Genomic DNA, 26,350 nt, shown 5'->3' with positions numbered 1-26,350 from the left:
CCTTTGGGTCTCGTTATTTACAGTGTACTGCCATGTTTTTCAAAGTGACATGACCTGAGGATTGGAAAGGTAATTGTGTTTTCTACAATCATCGGCAAACGCAGAATCACGTTCCCTTACACACACGCGTTTGCGGGAAACATGATAACGCTTTTAGTCAAATTCTTGACGTCGTTTTGGCTGCAGTTAAATGAAATGATCAATATATAATTACACAGAGGCGTTTAAAAATGCAAAGCATCATCGCAGAATATGTCAATGCCTCTCAGAAACACTAATCTGTCTGATCGTGTCTTCTAATCCATCACAGCGGACAAATAGCTTTCCATAATTTACTCACTACAGAAATGATACATTTAGAAAATAAATGTTTCATCAAAATCTTAAAGTCTTGAGTATTCATTGCATAAATTCAAGCATGCTGCTGCAGTGTAATTACACATTGTGCAGTCTTAACAAGACAGTCTCATAAGCACCACGAGCAGGGCACTGTTTGGAGAGGATTTAATGAGATTTGGTGATCAACCGTGCAAAAATGTATTTAACCGGAAACTAGAGTTGATTTAGACAGTTGGGACAGTTTGTGCAGGTTTAACTGGGTCAAAAGAGGTCAAGTGAAGAGACAGTAAATCAGAAGACTGGCTTTTCAATTGTCCAGTGAATGATTTTGCATTATTGGGAATGCTGGGTAAAAGATAATAGGTTTTGGTTGTCATTTGTCTTCCCTTTGGCGAGAGCCCGTATTCCTTACAGAGATTCAGTGTGAGGCCATTCATCTTAGCAGGAGCAGGAGGAGCATTGGACAGAGGTAAAGAGGAGTTATGAAGGGGAAAGGAGGGGAAAGGGTGCAGGGGAGAGTGAGAACAAGGAGAGAGGGAGGAGGGGTGAGTGGAGGCACTGAGACATGCAGAGGGTGAGAGAGGAGAGCGGTGACAGAAAAAGACAAATGCAACTCGGTTGACACAGGAGGAGACAGGGTGATGTAAAGTGGAAGCGACCCCTGAGCTGACGTGCTGCAGGTGACTCACCATGAATCGTAGGTCGTCGAAGCCATTGAGCAGGAACTTGCTCTCGTACTGCGGCAGCCCCACGTGCTCCAGCCACTCTCCGACCGGCTGGTCCAGGGCTTTACCACAGGCCCCATCTGCCGAGAGAGGGAAGCGCTTCAGCAGGGAGAAGCCGTTCAGCCGGTAGCAGCGGCACTCAGAGGACGACACATGGCATTGCCACATCATCCTCGGCCAGCAGAGGCAGAGCCGAGTGCAGCAGCACCAGGCGGGGTGGGGGGGAGACAGGGTCCAGGCCGGGGGTGAGGGGCTCCCAAGGTAAAGGCGGGGGCCCAGCTAACTCAAACACAGGAGGAGGGTAGGAAGTGCTGCAGGCCAAGCTCAAGCCCTGCAGGGGACTGACTAGGCTAATATACACCCACTGGTGTTAGTGTGACTGACTGGAAATGTCAGGCGAGGGTGGAGGTAGTGCAGGGAAGGAAGCCCATCTGAAGCTTGGTAACGTTAGTTATGTTGGATTAAGCCACTACGGCATCCTCCAACAAACAGTGTTCACTAAACATTCCTTTAGTGAGCAGATGAGCGAGTGTTAAAACAAGTGTCTAAGCTAGTCCATTAACATTATACGACTGAACACGACAAGTCAAGAGAGTAAATAGTTTCCAGTCTGAGGGAAAACGGAAATATTATGATTATGTCAGACATTTTCATACATCACAATTTTTTTTTACTCTGCTAAAATTATCCCCGCCATTTTTTTTTCTAAAATTAGTAAGAACACCATCAGGGTATAACACAGAAATATTCAGTTCCCCCAAAAAGAAATCTGTCAGTGTTTTCACCACATACTTGTAAAGCTCTGGCTGAGTCCCATGGCTTCATTGGTCAACCTCTTTGAGAGCTAGGACACGGCTCATACAATGAAGGTAGCAGCATTCTAATGTACTGTTGAGGTACTTGTGTTATTTCTGATCAAGGAATACACATTTGATTAAAATACTTCTCTTCCTTACTCCAGACCCACAAGGAGTACGCTCAGGTAGACATATTGTAAAGATCCTACTTCAAAAAAAGGAAGAAATGTTGGCTTAGTATTTTCCAGTGATACCAAACTCCTCAATTCATGATAAAATCCAAGAATAGGTTCCTTGATAAAGCTCCAGGTAAGCTGTCTACCAGGGAGAAAAGGCTTGTTGTCCGTGGTGGTGCCAGTGCTTCCTGTGCTGCCCAGCATTCACACTCTTCTCCAGGCTGCTGAGGAGAACGTGCCTCTCATCTCTCAAAGCAGTAAATCCAGGTTCAGATCCAACAGACGACAGGTGAGCCTCTGAGACTCGGATGACTGCAGGACCACAGCTAGCTCCTTCCTGTGGCAGATGCCCCCCCAATCCAACCCCAGCCCACCTGGTTCTTCTCCTTGCTGGGTACAGCTAGCAGCCTGTGTGCTCAGGGCAGAGCTTTGCTGCATCCCCTGCCTGTCTGAGACATGCAGGCAGCGCAGATGCAGTCACAGCAGCTGCTCCTGGCTCTCACACGCTACCCCTCACTGCTCGCAGAGCATAACGTCCTGACGCCGACTACTTCTACACAGGAGACCTCAGATCTGCCTCAACCTCAGCCACTGCTGCTGCTGCTGCTGCTGCTGCCACGTCCTTCCCACATCCACAACAGGCAATGGACTCAGTGATCATCCCCCCCCTCTTCTCATCCAAGCAAATCCCTCAAGCTCTTCTTTTTGACTCCCTCCTTCCTCACTCTCGTCTTTCTCTGCTTTCTTTCTTTCTCTCGCTCTCGATCTCATAACCCCATTCCCATAGTGTGTGATCGCACTGCAGGGCTGCCGTATGCTGCCTGATGAAGTGGGGTGCTGCTCCACGTAACCACTTTCTCTCTCTCTCTCCCCTCCCTCCCTCACTCTCCCACTATATCAATTCCCCTCCCTCTCTCTCTCTCTCTCTCTCCCCCTCTGTGGCTTGCACTCTCTCTCTCTCTCTCTCTCTGTCTCGCTCTCTGCCTCTGGTTCTCAAACACACAGACAGATGCACACACTCGTTTTTTTCTCTCTTCACCATCTATCTCTCTTCTCTTTCCATCTCACCCCCCTTTCCTTCTCATCCAAATGCACACACATTCATTCTTCTCTGTCTTTGTCTCTCTCTCTCTCTCTAACCTTACCCCACCTCACCCCGTCTCTCCCTCCACTGCACTGATTAGAATTGCACAGAGGCACTCTGATCTTGCCAGTGCAGAAAGGACACCACCATCAGAGAGGCAAGGAACAAGCACTGAGAGCCTGAAATCGCTGTCTTCTCTGAAAAGGACGACTTGAATGTAAACGGGTGGCGAAAAAGGAGGATTCTCTTTTGCAGGAGAAAGGCCCGTTTTTTTTTTTATTCAACAAAAGACCCTTCAGAAGCAGCTGCTTTTAATCAGATTGCTTTAATTTATACATCTTACTTTGATGAGAAGACAAGGGGGGGCAGCATTGACTCAAGTCAGCAGAAGTCTCTAATTCACTTGTACAGGAGATGAAGAACAGGAGAGGGGAAAAGACACACTATCACACTTCAAGCCTTGTCTTCTTACCAAGTCATAAAGCATGACAGAAAAAAGGAAACTCCATTATCTTCTTCCAGATGCGTGCGTCAAATCAACCATTTGTAGCGCGCTGCAGAGGATACTTCCTGGTCAAACAAGCGAGATAATGTAAAATTTAGATAGATTTGGATGGAAGAGATCCACAAAAAAAAAAAAAAACCTAGCTTGATTAGACTCTGTAAGAATTGCAACAGTCTACTCGGGGAGTGGTAGACTTACACATCCACCCACCTATGCAGGGCTGCGTCCATCACTGGTGTTATCTGGGTACAGCTGCAGGCAGAGAGTAATTATGCGGGCTTTCAAGCCGCTTGCAATAACCTCACACACTCCCCGATGGGCAGTCAGTAAAGCAGTCAGGGCAAGGAGAGGCGATGCCAACAGAGGGAGGCAAAGTGACGGGCTATTGATTGAACCTCCTCCGTAATTGGCCGCCTGCATCCCTGTTGCTCTGGCATTAACGAGCAGGTAAAAGGCCAAGTCCGGTCTCCCTGACCTGTCCACCAGGACCACTGCACATTGCTTGTTATCAGGAAGAGAAGCTGCTGTCAGGTGTGCTCTGACAGAGGAGTGAAATGATGGATGGAAGGAGGAGAGAGAGAGAAACAGGAGAGGGAGAATATGCAGATAAGAAAAGACTACCAAGAGAGGAGGTGAAGAAACATATGGGCGAGATAAGATGGTAATAGGACGTAAGAAGATTGAAGTGGACTAATTATGATTCACTACCTGATCCCACAACTCCTCCTCCTTCGTTATGCTCTTCTCTTGAGCCCTAAACCAAAGTCAGCTCTTGCACCACAGTATCTCGGCAAACAGTATTAAAAAAAATACCAGCCACCTCTCTCCATTCATTTGGGAGAGTAACACCTCCCACAGTAGTAGGACCTAATTACTGACTGACAGAGTATCCAGTACTTCTCCTTCGGGGGGGAACTGGGACACTGTATTATCCTCTTTTAAACAGACCAAGCTGTCAAATCTATCCGAGTGGGTCTTTGCTTTTTGAGAACTGCTTGGTCTAGACTTGACTCCGAGGAGCGCCCGGAGAGACTTTTTCACAGCTGAAGAGGTTGTGCCGAGATAAAAGCGTGCCTCTTTATCAGGGCAGGAGAAAAGCACTAGCTCCTTGTCAACACACCCAAGCACTGAAGAAAATGAGCCGCAAAGCTGAATTAATTCAGGGAAACTGAGGGCGGACTCTTTTCCTTTGAACGTCAGAGTGTGCCTGTACACAAACTGAGCTGATGCCTCCTGTGTGCTGTTAGCTGAGCGCGCTCTCTCTCTCTCCACTGCCTCTGTCTGTTTAAGCTCATTTACTCATTGCTCTCTTAGCACACAATTGAAGCACTGGTGACGGGCACACAACACAAACAACCTCATCCTTGAGCAAGCAGGGTGACACTGAATTGCAGGGCTGGTTTGTCAGTAAGCGACAAAAATCTGGTGTTGAGATATGTGAAGATGAATAGCTGTCCTTGGCTGCTGATATGAGAGGGACACTATACAAGGAAAAGGAGGCTGGAAGAAGAATACTTAAAACAAGTATAAAGGACGAGGTTTTCCCAGTTCTGTCACAACAGAAAGATACAGAGACAATTTAGGGTTTGATCTTTGTGCCATCCCCTTCCTTTCCCGTCCTCTCTTCCACTCACATTGATAACTCCACAGTGTATGTGAATGTTGTCTTTCAGATCGCGATTTTTGAAACGTGACGTCTTTACCAAGCATCACCTACAACAACGGCAATAAAACCATCCCTGCAAAACTCGGGATCTTCTTGTGCACAATCTCAGATTAAAATCGGAGCAGCATCTGTATGACTCAGCTGTATCTGGGACACTTTCGGTGTCTATAAATAGCACACACCTATACATGTATGTGTTTGGAGGAAGGGGGGGGAGACAAACAGAACATATTGCCACTTATGTAACACGGAAAAGCCTCAGGTCTGAATCGTTAGGAAAGCAAATAGTATAAGAATGCTTGGGTGTTCAGGAGGACAACTAACAAATAGAATCATAAATTAACACGGCAAAGAAAAAACTGTATTTTCAGGACTGCTAATATATTTTCTCTCTTTAACTTTAAATAATCATGTGAATATTACTAATAAAATATGTGTATTCCAAGCTTGCCTCTAGTGAAATGGATGTTGAAAAGGTTCTATCCTTTGGTTTATGAAGGAGTTGCATCATCAATTGATGGCCGCCGCAGTATATTTCCGCTGCATTTTTCCTGTTTCCATTTTTTATTCATATAAGATCGCCATTTAAGATCAAAAAACAAGGGAACGATACGTGTTACAAGTGGTGTCCTATTCTTTGCAGGTAGTCAGAGAGAAAGCAGTTGTTTTGTGCAACTGGTTGCAGGTAACATGACGTTATTCTGCAGTCTCAGTCCACCGTCGTGATAACGGAATCATGAGGGAAACTTTTGCAGGTGTGTAGTTTGAGCAAAAAGTGTAGAAAGATTGATGAAGATTGTTCAAAGGTGCAGACACAACCAGGCAGAGAGCGGGGCAGGACATGCCACTGTGTGTTTTAAGAGCAGAGAGGTTCAAGTGTGTGTGTGTGTGTGTGTGTGTGTGTGTGTGTGTGGATATAAGGACTTGCAGGGAGGCCAGATGAGCAAATTAAAGTCATTTGTTTGCTTAATTAAGACATACAGGCACAATGTAATGATGATATAATGACACAATATAAAACCTAATGTGATATAATGTATTCAATTAAATATTTTCAAGAGGAGAACTAATTACCTCCCCCCTCCAAGCCGTCACCACCGACTCATCCTTCTGTGTGAACATTGAACCAGCGCTTACTTACCTCATTGCTAACTATTCTTTACCTTAAATCTTGTACTGTATCAGTATTCACACTTTGTAATGGGAGTTACGTAAGCTGTAATGTAAATACATCATGGCACTCTGCCTGACACATGAAGGGTTAAATGCTGGTGCAGCAATTAAAGTCCTAACGCACCTAATTCCAATGTCATATCTTTTCTCTTTGTATTTGAACTTACTAAAATTACTTTTATCACGACGACACTTTTACAGTTTTTGTTCCTTCTTAAGCTCAAGTGGTTTTTACGCTTTGCTGCAGTCAGCAGATTTTTAATCCACGAAGGTCTTTCACATGACTAATTAAAATATTATCTCGAAACATCTGACGAGGCGGTGGATGGGCCGTCATGGATGAGATGTTACACAATACAGTGTGATGAAACCACCTTATGGCAGAGTATCTAATGGAAGTAGGTTTACACCGTAGCAACTCTGGAGTGTAATCTAAACAAACTGAGCTGCTGCCAGCTGGCTTCTCCCTCTGCACTGCCTGAAGGACACCTGATGAAGCGTACTATCAACTCAGGCCCGATTGAGATACATAGTAACTCCAGGAAAAATGTGACAGTCAGTGAGCTGCATTTTAAATTTAGATTTTCCATAAAGCGGAAATATTGTGAGTGAAAATAACAACAGTTATGTGCCAAACAACTGTCATCTTGAATCTCTGTGATTTATAACAAAACTACTCTCCATCTTTTCAGAGGATTTATTTGAATACTAAACAGCAGCTCTTGGAAGCGCTGCACACAAATGCAATCAGATAGATGGTGAATAAAGTCTGGCTGCTGCTGACGTTATGTAAACATTTAAATCGGGCCGACCTCTAAAACTCAACAATACAAGTCAAGAGTTGAACATTAGTTTGTTGTATTTTCTGCATTTCAGTTTTATTGGTGTCGTCATTGTCCACAAGCAATGCAGGATAGTGTAGCAGCATGACAGGTTGTTGACGTCTGAAAAGTCTGAAAATACTAAAACACAAAACCAACTGTGTTGGAAGCGGTTAAGGATGATGCCTTCCTCATGCATGAAAGCATAAGGCCTCCCAGCGAAACTCATGTGTTTTTGCTATTTTGAGTCACTCTTCTCCAGTTGTGATGTAAATAATGTCCACTAAAGCACTTTTGAGCCAGATGGTGGTGGTACAACCTCCTGTACTCCTTACAACTGTGATTGCCTCTTTAGGTAACAACGCTGGAAGCGACACCGCTGGGGTTTACAGCTGACCATGAGCAGGAGTTAAGAGAATATCTGATGCAAACAAGTAAAATATGAGACCCATGTTGACCGATTTTGGAGCTAAGTGCTGAATTTAATTTGTTTTAAACTCAGTCCCGCCTTATTTATATCGCACCTTTCATCCATAAAACGTGCAGCCCAAAGTGCCTCACAAAAGAAAAGACAGAACAGTGACATCAAATAAAATGAGATAAAAACAAGAGATGAATGCAATTTGAAAACAATTATGATGGGATTTTTTTTCTAAATCATTAAAATACAAACAGTAAAATCACGATGAATTAAATGTCAAAAGGTGGTTCTTTAGTTTTCGTTCAAAAACACCCAGAGAGCCTGTTCTCATGTCCAGAGTGAGGCGGTGAGTTCCACAGTTTGAGAGCATAAAAACAATAAAGGTCACACAGCTTTTTCAGCACATTTAAATGAGCGGTACTCTGGACATGTCCTTCCCAAAAAAAAAAAGAAAAAAAAAATCAACCTGTATCTAGTATTTGTCTGATTATGCCTATAAAACCTTTATTTCAGCCATGCTCAGAACAGGCTGTTTCCATGTCTAAAGTTTTAAATACAGGTGAGCTGTGTCACGCCCCTCCCTGGAAGGGTACAGGGCTTGGGCTTTCTTGCACGGTGTCCTATTGGTTATGGTGAGAAGGCAGACTCAGAGGGCGGAACAAACACCTCGCTGTGGGAGTGTCACCCACCTGGGGGAGGAGTTACTGCCCCTTGTGATGTCACAAAAAGGAAGGATTACAGTCATCAGACATCTCAAAGTCAAGCGAGAAATGGGCTGAGCGTCAATACGCCACAGCTTAGCTCACAGCCGCTAAAGACTGTCACGCTGCTATGTATTGTAAAACTTGATTGATTAAGTGTTTTACATGTTTTAATAACCGGTTATATTTTGTTTTGGAGAGGAGAGAACAGCACCACTGATAATGATCAACATGATCAAATCACATCATGAAAGATCTCAATAAGCAAAGAAAGAAGTCCTGATCTGAAACTCTGAAAAAGGTACATGCCTACACAAACTATGCAGAGTATTATCAATGCAGCACTGAGGGCAGATAAGAGCTTCATTAATGGTTAATGCATAACACTCACTCAATCCCCCAGAGCCAGATGTCATTTTACATTAACTAACCAATAAGTTACACAACACATGGTTATATCTCTGGAACCCCCCCCCCCCCCCCAAATAATCCACCAGCATGGAAACGTAATAGTTTGAGAAGCTTTACCTGAGCTCGGTGTGGGCTGTTTCTTTTTGGACGTTTCAATGCCTGCTCCAATCAGGTTCATGATCTTCTCAATCTGTTAGAGAGAACAAAGATAAACCTTTGCACAAACAAAAGAAGCACCAACAAACACTCTCACAGAACAAGTGAAAACAGGAGAGGGGGATTTTGATGTTGATGCTCTCTCAGTGTCTTTGATCATTTGCTCTTAATTCAACACATCCAATAAACTCCTCTCCTTTCTCTTTCAATATATCGGAACATGAACCCGGACTGGAGGAGTTAGGCTGGGTGAGGGGTGAGGACAGAGAGCCGCTGCTGGGAGGATTGGAAAGGTGTCCTGTTTTGCAACAATAGATAATAAGTAACATTCAAACGTGGAGAGTGATTTGTTGAGCAAACCCAGAAGCTTTTAAAACTCCAAACTCTTTCAGCCTATTAAGACAGCCCTGTATTCAAGTCCAATCTGACCCTCCAGAGATTCAGATCTGTTTCTGGCTGCTTCTCGCGAAGGATTTGATTGCCCTCTCAGACCTGTATTATTCAAGCTTCACAGAATAAGGAAACAGTTTATTGCAAGGTTAGTTGAGCACAATGCTGCATGCGGGAGATTACAGAGAAATTCAGAGCAGAGTTGTTTAGGGGCTTAGAGCCACGGCTGTTTATTCAAATAGACTTTTTGTGCGAGCAAAAATACATTTCCAGGTGGTTTACTTTTGTTTCCTTTTCTTGTCAGCTGAACAATCACAAGTTCCAACAAAGTGCTTTTGGTGCTAGATGCAGAACATTATCAAACACTGTTGAGGCTAAAGCAGGACATGTAATGGCATTTTTGCACCAGTATAGTGGAAACATTTTTTTAAAAGGGGGGGTGGGGGGCTCCCTTGCCAAGTTTTGTCAAAATATCAAAACCACTCTCATTTCTGTCAGTAAAATGAGAGGAGTATGACAGAGGGTGCTTTGTGACTGCACTATAAATAACTTCCTGTATGAACAAATGTTGATGAATTCACTTCCTCTATGAGAAAAATAAATGGTACGACCAAGTTGTTTTAACTTTAAGAAATACTGACAGCTCAGAGTCACTGGGTATTTACAGTGCATTAAAGCACGATTGTGCACACAATGCCTGAATTAAGCTTATTGACAGCGTTAAAAACGATACCTGACATGTTTAAGTGTTTGTCAGTGATCTCTCTGGAAGACGGATGGGAAGATTGATGGGAGACAACTGTATCCTTGCTGGATGCAGATGGATACTCTCCCTGTGTGAAAAGGAGGCACGCTCAAAGTCGCATGTGAATTAGGATCTTTGTAGCAGGGAGTTACATCGGACAGACACAAACAGAGATGCTCTGATACATTCAGGTGGACACTTTTACCGATGTGATTTATAAAACACTTCGTATAAACTTGCTAAGATGGTTTAAGAGGACATCCGTGTTAAATCCCAATGCACATTATAAACAGAGTTTAAATAATTGAGCGATGGTTGTGTGAAGGGGGCTTTTGAGTCCCAGTGGATTGCAGCAGTGTCAGTGGTCGATGGCTGACAAGTGATGTTAAGTGCTGGATAACGCCACGTCCACTGGCCAAACCCAAACAGTTAAATGAAGCCACAACAAGCAGCTGATTCGCTTGCGTGAGCAGAGAGTACAAACAGCCAGACCAACTTGGTCAGAAGGTTGAACCACCTGTAAAACTAAAGTACCTGCCCTCCCACAGCTGAATGATTCACTGTGTGATTATAATGCATCTCAATTGGTTAATCCAGACAAAAAATAAAGTAAAAGGCAGCCATCTGGGGGGGGGGGGGGGGGGGGGGGGGGGGGTGTTTTGACAGCTCGTCACTGTTTGATTTTTACAGTTTTTGTTCCTTTACTCGCTCATTAAAGCAAAGTGGCTACAAGGCAAATGACACAGTGACAGCTGAGAGAACAGTAGAAAGCTTCTCATTAACCAAGTAAGTAAGCAGCACAGTTCCTTAAATGTCAACATGCTCTTTTGAATAAAACAGCACGGTAACTGAGAGGATGAGGGCATTCACATCAGAGGTTACTTTTATTTTCCCAATCTGTTCCCTTTTACACACATTAATTTGCATGGATCTCAAGTCTTATTCCTGATACTCTAGCATATACAGACAGCAACTTACAGAGCACCACACTCCTGGCTGACACGTCATGCGTCAAGGACAATGGGACCTCATGCACAGAACAAATGCACCATTTGCCCTATCCTAAAACATCCAACAATACACATTAGCCTGTGTAGAAAAGAGAGTGTCTCAGTCTTCAGTTGACAGTTTTATAACAAGGCAAATAGCAGACTGAGAACACTTTTAACAAAATCTTGCAAATCATGCTGGAAACTAAATTTAGAATCACTGGAGTAGTCTATTCACAATCAGTGAGGAAGATTTTTGCAAGCCTGAAAAGCTGATTCTGCTTTCGCTAGTGACACCAGAGACACAGCCAGGCTTATTTGATGTAATATTTAGTGTTTGAAAAAGCCCTATGCACTTCGCTAGTGGCATCAACACTGTGGAAAGGCCTTGATTCATTTGGAAGTCAGGCACGTGGGACGTGTCGCATATGCCTTAAGCAATACAGACCTCACATTACTCTTTGAATTAACCCAGTTACATTCTATATCGTACACACACTCGGCAGGACTGCATCACATCTGAGCCTAAGTGCACCTTATCATAACCTCGCACCAAAATGCTGCTTAGGGAAACCAGCAGCATCATAGATGATGTGCTAGCGTGTTGTATCATCGTGCACATACAGCCTAAGTCACTGTATCTATCAGCTGCTCGATGTTTGCCGAAGTATAAGGCATTTACTGATTGTGTTTTGTTTTTTTCAAAAGATTAAATACATGTCAAAAGTGCATTTATTTTTATCAGTTTAAAGAACGTGAACTTAAGTCAAGTGCTTCATTAACTTCCATTTATTAGCCTCATCCATCTATCCCGTGACGTTCGCAGAGCGCTGAAGGCAGTTCAGGTGAATCTAAACCAGCATACAGTATGTCCTTTACATCATCACTCAAACCGTACAGCTATTTAGAATCACTGTCGAACCTTTCACTGTGTGAGTGTAGCAGAGCACCTCGAGAAAGAGACAGGGAGATCAGTGGGCACAATATGATGCAATTAGGGCTGCAGTAACCGAGTGTTTTAGTAATCAAGTACTCTATTGATTATGCTGGTGCTTCATTTAGTAATTCAATACATTGAGTATGTTTTGCATTTCGACAGAGCGCTCTGCAGTAGTCCTGTTTTCAAGGAAACCTTGAGGCAACAACAGAAAACCTCAAGGCTTTTTAGAAACCAACTACTGGGCTGATTCGAGGAACCGTTTCAGCCCTTTATGATACGTTTGCCGTCTTCATCTTTTTCTATCATCACACTGTCAACTTCTTCTGTGGCAAACAAACTTCTGTTCACGTTACCTTCAGTCAAAGAGCACTGAGGAGTCATGAAATGATGACTAATGTATGAGTTACATATCCAGGGAAATTTGAAGGGCATTGAAGAGCATTAAAGAGCGTTCAATGTTTTTTTTAATAAATTAAACATATATGGTATTTGACATTTCCATAATTGTATTAGATGAGTCAGGATGACACTATATTGCTGTGTTGATATTTGGTCCCTGTAGGGCAAGTGTTTGAAAGACCCAAAAAACAAGAGCTTTTCAAAACTGTGGCTACAAATAATATCCAAAAATGCACCATGCTGTCTCATTCTTTTTCCTAACAACATCCTTCCCCAGCAGGTATAAATAACCTGTTTATATCAAAACGGGACGGCTTGGCAACAGAAACATCTGTATTATACTAAAGTTCAATAGGGGAACCTAATATCTTCCCCTAAAGAGACTGAGTAAATGTACAGTTATAGTTATCAAGATTAGACTTTTTTTTTTTACAATCTGTGAGCCAGCTCTAAACCGAAAATTAATTGAACACAAAGACTGCTCCCCAGTGAATGTCTGGTAGCAAGAATGAAACTATCAAAGGATCTATTCACACAGAAATGTATCCAACGGTGCAGTTAGGAATCAAAATGGGGCCCTAAGTGGACTGTCATTAAATCAGCAGCGTTCAGCTCTGACTGATATCATCCTGAAGTGATTTCCATATTAATACAAGTTGATCTGCTCTTCCATTCCTGTAAAGACACTGCAAAGACTTTCCATTTCACGTCACCCTCTCTTGCTCACGTCCAGCGGTGAACAGTCAAATGGTTGACAGAAGTTGGGGATTATTTCATGTCCTTGGCCCCGTTGGCTCCGAGATTAATGACTCGTTCTTTTCAAGCTTGAAACAGGTGGACATAGAAAATGAGTAAAATCGCAGACTTACTTTTTAAGACTCTCAAACTGAAATCTAAACATCTGAGAGAAAAGTTACGAGTGATTTCCCGGGGTTCACTCTGTTCTGAAAAGTGGTCTTGTTTAAAGTTGATGGATCAAGATAAGAGCATAACATAATTGGCAGTCAGATAACTTTCTCCCAGACTAAGTAAAGATTATATACTTCATATTTTTAAATAGATCTGAGCCTCTTTTAGGAAAAGCCAAGAATCGCTACAGAAGAACTACAAAGTCTGGCTGCACATAAGTTTCTATCGGAGCTGGTTTAGGATTTTGATTGACCCAAAAGAAGCCGTAGATAAGAAGAGGGACATATGCTGCATCTTTTATTTTGTGAATCAAAGAACAGCAGATTGTTGACTGAGCTTGTTAGTGTAAAGCGATCTCCATATTGGCAAAGAGTCATTCAGCCTGCGTGAGTTCCTCAGGACTAATTATACAAACACTCATTATATGCAGGCTAAAAATACACAATATGTGGAAACTCAGAGCTCAAGTCCCTATCCTAATGCACAGACTAGTCTAGAGTTGCTGATGGAGAGTCAGTGTCTTGATTAGTCTGATTTTTCATAGTTTTTTTATGCATCATTCAGTGATTAGTCAGATCGTCGTAGTTCTTATAGCTATAACTGTTTATATTTAGTAGAGATTAATCAACATGTAAAAGTGCTGTAAAGACTAATTCATGTAGAAGTCAGTTTTCATTAGCTGCTACAAAACCACATTTCTATACCTGATTATTTTTGCAGTACCTGTGAGATACAAGCTTCCCATCACACTGTGACTGTGAAACACGACAGCCAATTAAACTTAACAAGGAGAAAACAAACTGTTTACTTTCTGTTGCTGCAGCTGTCTCATCACGAACTGCTTGTCAAGCTGTGAGCTGCATCACAATATGCTCATAAATGTCATTAGACGTAGTTCATCACTACACCAATGACAAGTCGGGATCATTCGCTTTAGTATAGTGACAGATTTTAAATACAGAGCTTTGCCACTTTTTCAGCATTAAAAAAAGGTATCTCAAAGCTGACAGAGAAAGTATAGAAAATGTGGCACAGCAGGTGTTTGAGGAGCATTGTGCATTTCTAAGTGACACCAAGCATAATAACTACTTTCTGCTTGGTAATAATAAAGACATCATGAATCCCTTTAAGATTTCTGGGTTTTTTTTATTCAACTTTTCAAAAACACCTAATCCTAGAAGTTAGGTTTTCAGTTTGTTTGTTCGGCTGTTAGCAAGACGACAGAACCCTCTTGACAGGAATTTCCTGAAATGTGATGAGAATTTTAGAGGAGATCTGGATCGGACGAACAAACCAGCGATCACTGGACTAAAAAATCATTTGCAAAGTCTTTACATTCTATCCAGAAAGTACATTTTTGTTGTCTGCACATCTGAGTGTCATTGAAGAGGGCTGCGGACTATTGACCTATGTGTGCGGACGTGTTCTTTCTCCACATGCCCTTTCAGGTTTTAGTGCACCGTTGTTCCAGTTCCTACTCGCTTCTTCTTTGCTAAAGACACCAAGATTGATATCATCTTAAATAATGTACAGATGAAGAGTACCAATTTTGCTTTGGAAGCAAATCATAGCAGTTCAATAAAAAAAATGATAAGGATAAAAGGAACTAACCATAAATTCGTCCTGCTGCACTGGCTGCGCTCTGGAAACAGGATTACCGCCTCAGTATCACTGTCAATAAAGACAGATGGGCCAGAAGCTCCTCGCACTACAAGACCCAGATCCCGTAATTCCATCCAGCAGTGCTCATGATTTGGATTGATTTTTATTTATTTGACAGCTTTGAAACCACACAACCTAAATAAAGCAAGCAGCCATGAAGAATAATAAGAGTTAAGCCATGATGGCCTTCATGGTGTCCTGTTAATGTGGCCGTGAGAGATGACAGCGGTGCAGAGCTGTGTCTTGATGATTCTTTGTTTTTATTCCATCTTATTAAGCGGTGTCAAACAGATGGATTCGTGTGTCCTAAAGGTCAAAATAAATTACATTTCTTTAATGCTTTCTCTATTGATTTTTGTCAATGATTCATTGCGGCAACCAGCCTTAGTCTTCAAACACTTTTTTAAACGCTTTCTTCAAATGTATATTAAATCTGAGCTTCTTGCAGTGCCACCTCTGCTGAATGATCCGACATTATTTCCTCTTTTATTTAACCTTTATTTAACCAGGAAAGCAAACTCATCGAGATTAATAGTCTTTTTTCAAGAGTGTCGTGGACAAGACAATATATGAATATTCAGAAAATCATTTTTCTGATCATAGTTTTTTCATTCATTTCACTAAAAAACAGACAAATGATATTTACTTTCAAAATGTGGCTTGTGATACTTTTGATACTTTTGAACAAACACGTCTGGGGGTAGTTTTAATGACTCATTTTGTTTTTCTTTGAGGCGCTGCACATTCATGTATCCCAAACCAAAACTGCTCCATTCCGACTTAGCAACTCTCATAGCCATGATTTAATAACGCAACACCTCCTCTTATGAAACAAGACATTAAGACAACAACACTGCTTCCTGCATCTCCTGTTTTGTTCGGTTCAGTTTGTGGTTGATAATTGACATAATCAATGCTTTCAAATGTTGGTTCTATAAAACTGTTTTCTTACACATCATGATTTCCTCATGCTATGCAGTCCCCTCTAAAAGAATTACTTTAAACACCTAAGACAGCAAGACAAAATTATATGCTAATGAAATACAAGAAAAATAAATCTGAGTTTTAAGCTTGTGATCGTCCATAAGCTAGCAGGTATTAATTTCAGAGTTATTGAAGGCAGGGTTGGTAATGATTGAAAACTAGCATGATTACAAAAGTAAAAGTGTTCACACATCCCCTCCCGCCTGCGTGCTCCCTCAAAAGCTACACCCCTCACTTTGGGCTCCTGCATGCATGAGGTAGAGAACAAGCAGGGGGAGAGGGAAGCGTGATTGGTTCATCAGATTGGTACCTCGTGGCAGACATTGGTCAACGTTTTTACAAGCTTGCAACTGCTGCAGATGATGCGTTTTCTTTGTTCCTCTTTCAGAGCACATGGGTTATTAATTTCTGTCAGGACCGAAAGATAATTTTAACCAAAATCTTAAAGAGTGTATCTTGAGAAATTTACCAAACCTGCCTTTAAATGAAAGCAAAGGTTTCTTTAAATATAAATGATCATGTAAACATTGTGAAACTAGCTTACCCTTGTGACTGCAAATCTAAGAGCCTGTATTGTCAAAGTGGCAAACATCCATTTTTAAAACCACACAATAGCTTCTGAACAGGTGTTGCTCTTGAATGTTTGAAATAAAAGATAGCAGGTTAGATGCAATGTGGTGTCTCATGTGTTACACGCGAGGAGAAATATTACGGACAGTGAGGCACGTGAAAAAGGACCCCCCCCCCCCACCTCTGCATCATCCACCAAACACCATCACCTCCACTCTCATATTCATGTGCCACATCTGTCGAACTAAATCTTGGGTTGTGTTCACTCTGCCGTAACCCTCTATATGAATTATAAACCAGCTTACACATTACGCAAAATATTCTTGCTTTATGAACTGAATTTACCGACATAAATACGCTCCTTCTTTTTCATTTTCACTGCGGCCAATTTCATTTCAGAAACAGTGAAAGCTAATTCAGGATTACAAATCATAACAAAGCCTCAAGTCGATCTGTTTCACACAATGAGCTTAAAATAAACGCGTAACAATGGCATACAACGCATGTTCTTATCTTTAAAGATTATAACGTGACATAAATATATGTTCTTTAAACCCTGATCTGCATACGTTTGTTTGGTAAAAGCCGAGCCATTACAGCCACATACGAACAGACACAGCATTTTAAAGCTTGCGCGTGTAATGAGCTGTGGAATACCACTGGGAAATTTAGAGTACGCACGAATGAAGCCACTCAAGCATCTGTAACATGTGGTTTTGTTAACCTTTGCCTTGTATTGAACAGATGTGGTGAAGACGCCAATCACTGTAACCGTATACGCCGCTCCATATCTATATTTAGTTAAGTGTGTGATGGTCAGTTAAATGCAAGCTCCTTATGTAATAAGGTTATTTTTAGTAAACTGAAGGGCATATAAAAAATGCATCAACACACAAAAAGGAGGACTGACCTTGTACTCATGGATCCTTTCGGAGGTTTAGTAGTTATGTTTCCCTTTTTCTGAAGAAAACTGCCCAAAAATCGACGTGAGCATGTTGAATAGTTTAACAGGTAAAAGAACATTTACAACTCACAAGCTTTCTTTAAATCAGTTGAGGGCAGCTTTGTTTGACATAGGAGAAATAAAGGCGAAACTCTCATGAGTTTAAACTATTACCTGTTTAAGGTATTCAGCATAAAACTTTATTCAAGACAGGCTTTGTTGTATTGTCAACATTCACAATGCAAACTAATAAAAAGTATAAAAATATGTTAGGAAAGAGCAATGCATAAATGTATGTTACATAACAACCAACTTTAGCTTTAACAGTCAATCTTTCAGAGCAGCTTTTGTTTTTTGTTGTTTAGGAATAGCAATGTTTCCTCTGCACATTATTGCTGTTATTGTCATGTGTCGTAAACTAATCATATTTATTTTGGTGGGATATAGGCAGCCTTTTATTTGAAATGTTTAGCAGGTATATCTAGATTCTTTCTGCTTCTTTTTTAAATCAGAACTGCAAGTAATTATGAAATATGTTAAGGACCAAACCTTGAAAGGCAGATAAAGTATTTACTTTGTGTTTAGTTTGACTATATGTTACAATATAAAGGCTTATAATTTCACTTTACGTTTAACTAGAAGTGATCATGGAGACTTAAAAGCAAGTGCATTATACTCTTATACCCTTCACTACCCCACTGTATAATCGATGAAAACATTTGACTGTAGGTCCAGGACACTTGAAAAAGAGATTTTTACTAGTTTTTTCTTTCCTAGTTATATAAAGGTTAAAGAAAAAAAAGAAATTGATGGGAAGGAAGGTGTTACTTTTTATTATTTTACCAAAACTTTTTCAAGTATGATACTGTAATAAGTTTTATATCCATCATGATGGTATTTAAAATAGGCCTACAGAGTTGGCATCAATACAGATGCTTTGAGCGTAAAAGTAATTCAGCATTTCCGTATCGATCAGGCATTCACTTTTGCCATGCAGCTACTGAAAGTTCAACAGGGCTGAAGTATTTTTATTCACTCGGTTTGAAGCTATTTTGGATAATGACAAGAATAAAAAGAAACGGAAGTGTCTTATATCCCATATTCATAACACAAGACGATCCTGTCCGAATGGACCACGTGAACATTTACGCTCTGTATTCATCGCAGCAGGCAAGCTGTGTTAGAAAAGGACTCCATTACTTCTATTTATTCTCTTTTTAAAATCTAATCTAAATACAATACCAAGGAGGTTGACTACAATATCAGGTGATAACACAAGCTTCCAGCATAATAAATGTTACATTTATATGCAGCCAAAATGTCAATGCGGTTTAAAGGTTATTTTCTATCTTATAAATTTCTTTCTAAATTAACATCAGAATGTCAGCATTTGTATTCAGCACTGCTTCATGTGAGTGCATGTGGACGCACAGTATGTGTGTGACTATGTGTCCGACCATGAGCTCAGCCTCCCTCTGAGCCTCGTGTGTCACTTTTAATGTGCGGTGGTAGTTGATCGCTTCATGAGATAAACTCACCAGGCAGAGTCATTTTTTTGCCTCTTGCCACCCACACATCAACAAACACACGCACACCCTCACACACACACACACACGTATCGCCAACCCAAACAAATCCCTTGAAATCTGGAAGAGAAACAGACACTCGGTAGCAGCTGCAAAACAGGATGCCCTTGAGAACAGGACACCCCACCCAAAGCGGCCTGAATAAACATGTCTGTCAGAGGGCAAAGGGGTGGAGCAGAGAGCTAGCACTGGACAGAAAGCACTGACAAACAGAGGGGTGCACAGAGCCAAGCTAAAGTTCAACATGTCTGAAGTGACATCCGACTGCCCTTGTAGTATCCGCAAAAGAGCTACATGCTCCAGACATGCTGTAAAAGAATGACCCTGCTTTTATGACCATGACCACCTTGGAGCATGCCTTCATCAAAGCACTTGTAAAGAGTTCACGACAGATCATTAACCAAGTCCAAGTCTGTGCTGTTTTGAGATGGTTGCAAGCATAAGTGTGTTAAACACTCGGCTACGAAAAGACTAAGAAAATGATAAATGCTTCAATTCTTCATATTTGTGCTCTATTTACTGCTCATTGTTTTGCACCAAAAAATCAAAATCCTTTCACAAAGTGATGAACAAACCCTGCATTACTTTTTTTGGGAGGATTTTGTGTATCATGATATCCATGAATTGCAAGACATTTTATTTTAAAGTTTAACATCATTGTTAGAATCTCCACTTTTTGATTATTTCTGTTACAGAAAACATGATTTCCCTTTAGTGGGCATTTTTATCATCAGTCAAAGGTAAGAATTAATAAATCAATGCAGCTGCCGGAGAGCCTCGTGGTTATGTTGCTCAAACCCTGTACGGAGGATGTAGTCCGCGTCTCCTCTCAACACTTCCTGTATATCTTTGGCTGTCATATCCAATAAAGCCAAAAATGATAACACAATCTTGAAAAAAGAATGATAATAATCAATTGCTGGAAGGGATGGACGAGTTATCGTAAATCCATCATTATTGTGATATGAGCATACACTGTGAACACACCACAAGAGTTTGAATTTATCTACATAAATGATCTTGTGTTAGTAAGCATAAACATTGAACCTGCTAGGCGGAGGTTTGGGTATAATGTCCAGGCTTTTCAACTCGTTTTGATGCAGTAAGCTCAAACTATCAGCTACCTTTCATAGACTGTAAATATTAATGGACGAAGCCTTAGTGATGCCAGCCATCTGTTACAGCAGCAGCTCTGCTGGCTCATCGGCAGCAGCCGCCATGCTGTAAATCCTGTCTCGTGCTAACTTTCAGTCAACAGGCTGAGAGCTGGAGCTGAGGCGGGATTAAACCTCTTAGATCGCCCCCATCTATAAATCAAGTCAGCGATACGCGTAAGTATGGATCATACTTAAAAATCCTCCTTGCCCATTTTATTTGTGTGTGATAAAGGTTCCCAGCACTTAGTAAAGTAAGTGTGAGACATGTTCCACTTTTCATAATTTTGCCTCCAAGCTTTGTACTGTTATAATAATAGCATCAGCCATTGTTCCTAAAGGTTTCAATATTTATGTGTTGAGAAGCTTTAGTAAAACATAATAATTCATATTTGCATTGCTTTAAGGTCTGCTGCACTGATGCTCCATAGGGCTAAAAGAAATTCACAAGTTCCGATTTTTGGAGGGGCCGGAGAGGGAGTGGGGGGTTGCTCATAGTGAGCTGAAAGTAGATGGCGCAAGACGTAGCAAAGAATCCAGAAGAGTGCAGGAGGAGACAGAGGAAGCGTGGGCCGGCCCCTGAGACATGTACTGAGTGGATGTGGGATGACAGCACAAGCCCAATTAGTCTTGGATGCCAGGGCTGCTACAGGGAGGTCGGTGCAAGTGATCAAGCCATTCATGCATTCAAGCACTCAGCCGCAGGCGCTCTTCGCCAACAGCCTGGGTAAAGTTACTACAGTCTATCACTGCTGGACTCCTGATCGCTCTCCAACTGCATCCTCTGCCCCCTCCTCCTCACTCCTTCCTTCCTTCCTTCCTTCTGTTCTTCTCCCTGAAATGTGCTGCTTCATTTTCTCTCCTCTTTTTAGCTGCATCTTCTTTTTTTTCTCACACTCTTTAACACACTCCCTCTTAAAGATATCAACTCCACTTGGAGGTGTGCCCATTTGTTTACCCCGACAGTTCCACTCCCTCTCTCCTCCACATCCTCCCACTTGTTTCCCATCCCCAGAGAGCTCGAGTATTACCTCATCCCACTCGGAGGCAAAAGAAGGCATGCGCTGCATGGACGGCTGCCCGGAGCTGCAGTTAGACACGGACCCACAGCGGCCGGCGAGACCTCCTCCATCCTCCTCCCCGAGCGGTGACGCCAACAAGTCAGAGTCCGACTTGGACAGGCTTCGAATCAGCCCTAGGTCTGAAGGTCTGACTTTGACCGCTGCAACAGCTGCAGACTCAGCTGAAAGTCCACATGTGTCCTTACAGTCAGCCTTTTCTGCATTCTGGATCACCTTTGCGGCTGGGTTTGTGTCCGCCGTGCACTCTGCCATGGTTTTGGAGCTGCCAGTAGCAGCTCGGTTTCCTGTAGGATTCAGACTTTAAGTCAGTCCAAAGAGAGCTCTACAACTTGCAGTTGTGGAGAATCAGTCAAAGGCAGCCCTGATAGACACAGATAAATGAAATATCAGCGCTGACTTGAGGATGCAAGGGTTCCAGTTCACTTTGAAACATAGAGAAGGCTGCTGTTCTGAGGGAAAGTGAGTGTGAAAGTGGGTGACTTTGTGTTGCACAGAAACAATCAAAAAGGTCCACCCACATGTTGTATCCTGTTACCCTCCCCTAAGTGACTCGCTGCCTCAAGTATACCCCTCCTTTATCCTCTGAACTGTGACTTCTTCTTAGACCATAATAAACAAAGACCAATAATGTTTTTTTTAAGAAGGGCCAAATCTGAGAGCAGTAAAGTGCACAGGGTCCAGACACTTTGATTTCCAGCTTGACCTAAAGAAACGTAACTTTTTAATCCTCAAAGATATCAAGCCATTGCATTTAATGCAACTTTTTTTATTTAATTTGGCTTTCAAAAAAACAATCTGCAAAAAAAACAAAAGTTATATGTGTCTTTTTGGCTCAGTTTTAAAGGTCTGCTTTATTTCCACTTATTAAAGCTCCTGTCACGACCTTTTGCTTTGTGTCCACTTTGGTTTATTATTGGGCAATTTTAGGCCAGCTGAAGTGAGACAGGATGTTGGGGGGAGACAGGAGGGTGACATGCAGCCATGTCCAACGTCAGTTTTGAACCCATGGTCGCTGCAATGAAAACAGCCTCTGTACCTGGGGTGTGCAACATAACTTCTAGTCTAGGCTATCCAACGCCCCAAAGTTTGATCTTCTATCTCTTCGATGATTTTATCCAATAAGTGAACAAGCGGAGTTTTCAACGAAAATCTGATCCTGCTTTCTTTACACACACATGTTGAATCTTTGCCGTGAAAAATGAAGGAAAAAGACCGTTTCTGCAATGTTCTCTGACACCTACCCTGCGGCATTGCATTCAGACATTCAAAATAACTTAATAGAAATAATTAGTTTTTGTTCAGCTGGGTTAGTTTATGTAGCTGAGAAAGCACGATGAGTTATTAATTTAAGTGTGATTCAACCACCTAAAAACTCCTCAAATGAGCCTCCTCAAGTGTTTTAATCATCAAGGGCAATATTCCCAGAAGAAAGAAACAATGAGGCTTAAAAACTTTTCTTTTCATCCTATTTATGTTAAAGTACATTTTTTTATTCAAAAAGTGTCTCAGTCTTTAAACAGTCAAATGTTTAACTCGTTGATCTCTGTGGTTTAGGACGTTATAAAGTTTCCTTTTCTTTAAATAAGACTCAGACTTCTGTATTACCGGTAGTTGAATACAGAAGCATATCATTTCGATGGTTGGTTCAACATAGTACATGAAGAAATAAATGACAGTAATCCCTCTTGTTTACTTTACAGCTTTACACTTAAGTGCAGTCCATTCAAACACATGCAGGTATACTAACTATGTGCTGTTCTTGAAGATAAGCCAGATATGATGGTTTAAAACTGAAACTCATAACGAACGACTGAAAGTTTAAAAAAAAAAAGTCAACATTTCTGCATCCTCTTACCTGCTGACTTGTTTCCCGGTGCTCTGTGTTTTTCGTGTCTGTCTTGCTCTTCTCCTGTTTTCAGACTCTCCAGGAGGACCGGCTCTGTCTCGTTCTGAAGACCGGTGGACGGGAGGATCCAGAAGCCTGGCCTTATTCAGACTGACAGCTGGGGTAATCAGGTTACTAACGCGCTGGGTGGCTGCTCCATTTTAAAGGAGGGAGAGCCGGGATTCCTCCTTTCTGTCTGCATGTGTCTGAGGGTGTGTGTGCGTGTGTGTGTGTGTGTTTGTGAATAAGACAGAGGTCACTGAGTTTGAGTTTGTTATTGTTGGGCAAACGCAGCGTAAATAAGTTAACCTTCAATTCTGTGAGAGTTTGTGAAATGTTCAGTTTTTTATGAAATGTTGAGTTGTGTGACATGTTGAGTTGTGGTGTTTTTGGTAGGGTTGTTATTTGCTTATTGTTGATGTTGGACTGCTAAGTTGTGCTTTATTGCTTCCTGTATTTTTTTTTATAAATGTTGTTTTGTTCTCATCTGTTTTGCAAAAGTGTTGTTTTTGGAAAATACCTGATTTTGTAAAATGTGTATTTTTTAATAAAGTGTTTGGTGAAATGTTTCATGAATTGTGAAATGTGGAAGGAGGTCAGCATTTTAGAATATTCTTATTCTAAGTGGTGAATCCTTCTCATCGATAAACACTCACCAAGATGTCAAAATCATTAGTTTACTTTTTGTTTTTGTACTTTATACTGATCTATTTCAAGGACCATTTTGTACCAATATAATTAAGCAAACCATACATCCCATAAGTTGTTTAATATCGTTCTTTAACTTGAAAGCATGGAGATGGAGAGTGGGATTTTCTGGCACAATTTCACCAACTACCCAGGTGCATGAAGAGTAAAAGGCTTAAAGAGAGCTGTAACAACACAAGAAAACAAGGGATGAAATGTAAACTCTTTGGATCTGCAGAGGTAAGAAATGGATCATGAGTGAAAATGTGAGGAATGAAGAAAACATCTCTCACACTTTGTGCTCTTCATGACTCTTTTCAAATGGACTTGATGTTAACAAAAGGATATCTTGAGAGACATCCTTTGCATTCACAGGCGAGCTGTGGAGCCGTGCACAGCGCTCCTCTGAGCCCCGTGCCCTCAATCAGCCAAGTTCCTTGCATGCTCACCTCTTCCCTATGGGCAGCACTGGTATGTGCATGACAGAAAAGATAACATCCCTCTCTCGCAGAGGAGGGCTCACACAGTCACACACTGCTTAGCTGGCAATAACAAAAGCCACATCTAATGAACCGCACGTCTAATGATCTCTGTGACTGCGATGGGGAAACATTTATCCTCGTCTTCTGTGCAATTTTGAACAATAGAGTTTTCTGGAATACAACATGCTTCAAGATAATGATGTCTTCACGGCATATTAGAGCGACTAAAATAAAACATGCATCCGCTCCCTCAGCTGGCTGGCTGCTGCGCCTCAGGCTAAAGACGGCGGTGACTCATGAACCTCTTCTCCAACAAAGACATGCACACTGTGGAAGTCACAAAGAGGCAGCACATACTGTAAACACACTCTGGAGTGTGATTTTTTTCATGTGCTTGGTGTTTGTGTCTGTCGGTTGTTTGATATCAAATTGTTTGTTTTCAGGGTGTTTTTTTTTTCTTTCCACCTGTTTTAAGTGTCCTCAGGCCCATAATTGACATTTTTAATAACACTGCACAAGTTCTGAAACCACTTTTTACTCTCTACTCCAGACTATAAATCACAATTCCTCTCGGCAATTTGGTGCCCTGCAGTTCCCACAAGATCAGACAGCATAACGGAGACAAAGAATGAGGCCACTGGGTAGAGATCGAATAAAGTTAATCAACCTCGGAAGCTATTACCTTTGGATACAGTCGGCTTGACTTCAAAACAAACAACAAAACTTAAATCTGCCTCTCATAAACAACAAAACATGTGCCCCATAATTCCCCATTTGCCTGGGAATCTTCAGACCTTAATGACATGTCATGAGTGTTTCATTCTGTGAAATCCCATAGTGCTTTGTTTTGCTTCTTCTCCTTGGAGATTTTGAGAGGATGTTAACCCGAGAGTCACGGACAAGAATGCTATGATGCTAACCTTTAAGGTCATCTGTTCCCCGAGGCGGCAGAGATGCCATTCAACCAAGCTTTCATTTTCACATCTATAAAATGTGGGAATTCATAGTAGGGTTTTTTTTCTTCCTTTCTCAGGATAAGGAGAGAAATCCAAGAAATAAATTATGTGGTCGATCGACTTGTGCTAAAAATGTCAGGAAAAATGGGTCATTGAAAGGTCATCCCCGTAAGATTTTGAAACATCTTCAAAACACGCTCAAAATAAAGGCAGTGAAAGCTGATATATTCCCTCATTATTTTGGAGCTATCTTGCACACGTGTCTCTCGCTCTGAAACGACATCCTTCAAATATTACCTCTTTGCAAAAGATACTTCAAAGTCAAAGGACGCATTAAATCACTTTATGAGACTCAACAGTAAAACTACCTGCTGTTAGCTCAGAGCAGCTAAAGATGAGGCTCCTCGAAAAGCTTTGCGACAGAAGCGAGCAGAGCTGACCCCTCAGCAGGGAAATGGGAGGGCGAGTGTGCATGGCTGAGTGAAGACGTAACACTGGATATCCATCAGTGTTGGAGAGGTGGAGCGAGACAGAGGGACTGGAGGGGAGAGATATGATCTTTTCTCAGCGTCTTACCGGGTTTGGTTGGTAATCTCGTTGGGTTATTCTGTAAATTTTCTCAAATACCCTCTTATCAGTAGCATCTCCAACACGTGTAGGTTATGGGAAAATCGACACAAGAGCAAAGCAAAAGGATCTAGGAAAGCTTCTCCTTTGTAGATTACATGGCCTTTGACATTGCTCCATAAATTGCAATGTTTGTGAATTGATTTAGGTGAAACCATGACATTGAGTGAAGATATTCATGGTTTCTAGGAGAGGTATGCTAAACTCTGTTGCTCTCCTGACTGTTAATCCAGATTGCAACATCATTTTCATCATAAATATGAATAAAATATTCATTTGCATGCAAAGATTAATCTTAATGACAATAATATGTAATAATCCTTTAACTTTATCGTGTCATTGTCATGTGTTTTATACTCAAGGCATGGCTATGAATTTAAATTCA

General features: G+C 41.5%; 1 protein-coding gene across 2 annotated transcripts in view; it reads right to left on the bottom strand.

The window, feature by feature from the left end:
• The window catches only part of anks1ab (ankyrin repeat and sterile alpha motif domain containing 1Ab), a 44,054-nt gene extending 20,759 nt beyond the window's left edge, over window positions 1–23,295 (bottom strand). The window contains exons 1-4 of one of the 2 annotated variants that reach the window (XM_079341844.1): window positions 23,184–23,295; window positions 21,278–21,689; window positions 8,937–9,009; window positions 1,029–1,144 (exon numbers count right to left, since the gene is read on the bottom strand). In XM_079341844.1, coding sequence (XP_079197970.1) covers window positions 1,029–1,144; window positions 8,937–9,009; window positions 21,278–21,580 — 492 coding nt within the window. In that variant the 5' untranslated portion in view covers window positions 21,581–21,689; window positions 23,184–23,295. Of the gene's footprint in view, window positions 1–1,028; window positions 1,145–1,856; window positions 2,912–8,936; window positions 9,010–21,277; window positions 21,690–23,183 lie in introns of those variants that run through there. The other variant, XM_079341845.1, reaches the window with a different exon arrangement.
• Window positions 23,296–26,350: the final 3,055 nt, after the last annotated feature.

The sequence above is a fragment of the Symphodus melops genome, assembly GCF_947650265.1.
Source record: "Symphodus melops genome assembly, chromosome: 4".
Taxonomy (NCBI): Eukaryota; Metazoa; Chordata; class Actinopteri; order Labriformes; family Labridae; genus Symphodus; species Symphodus melops.
The sequence above is the reverse complement of the archived record's forward strand: the minus strand, read 5'-3'. Positions and strand labels throughout refer to the sequence as shown.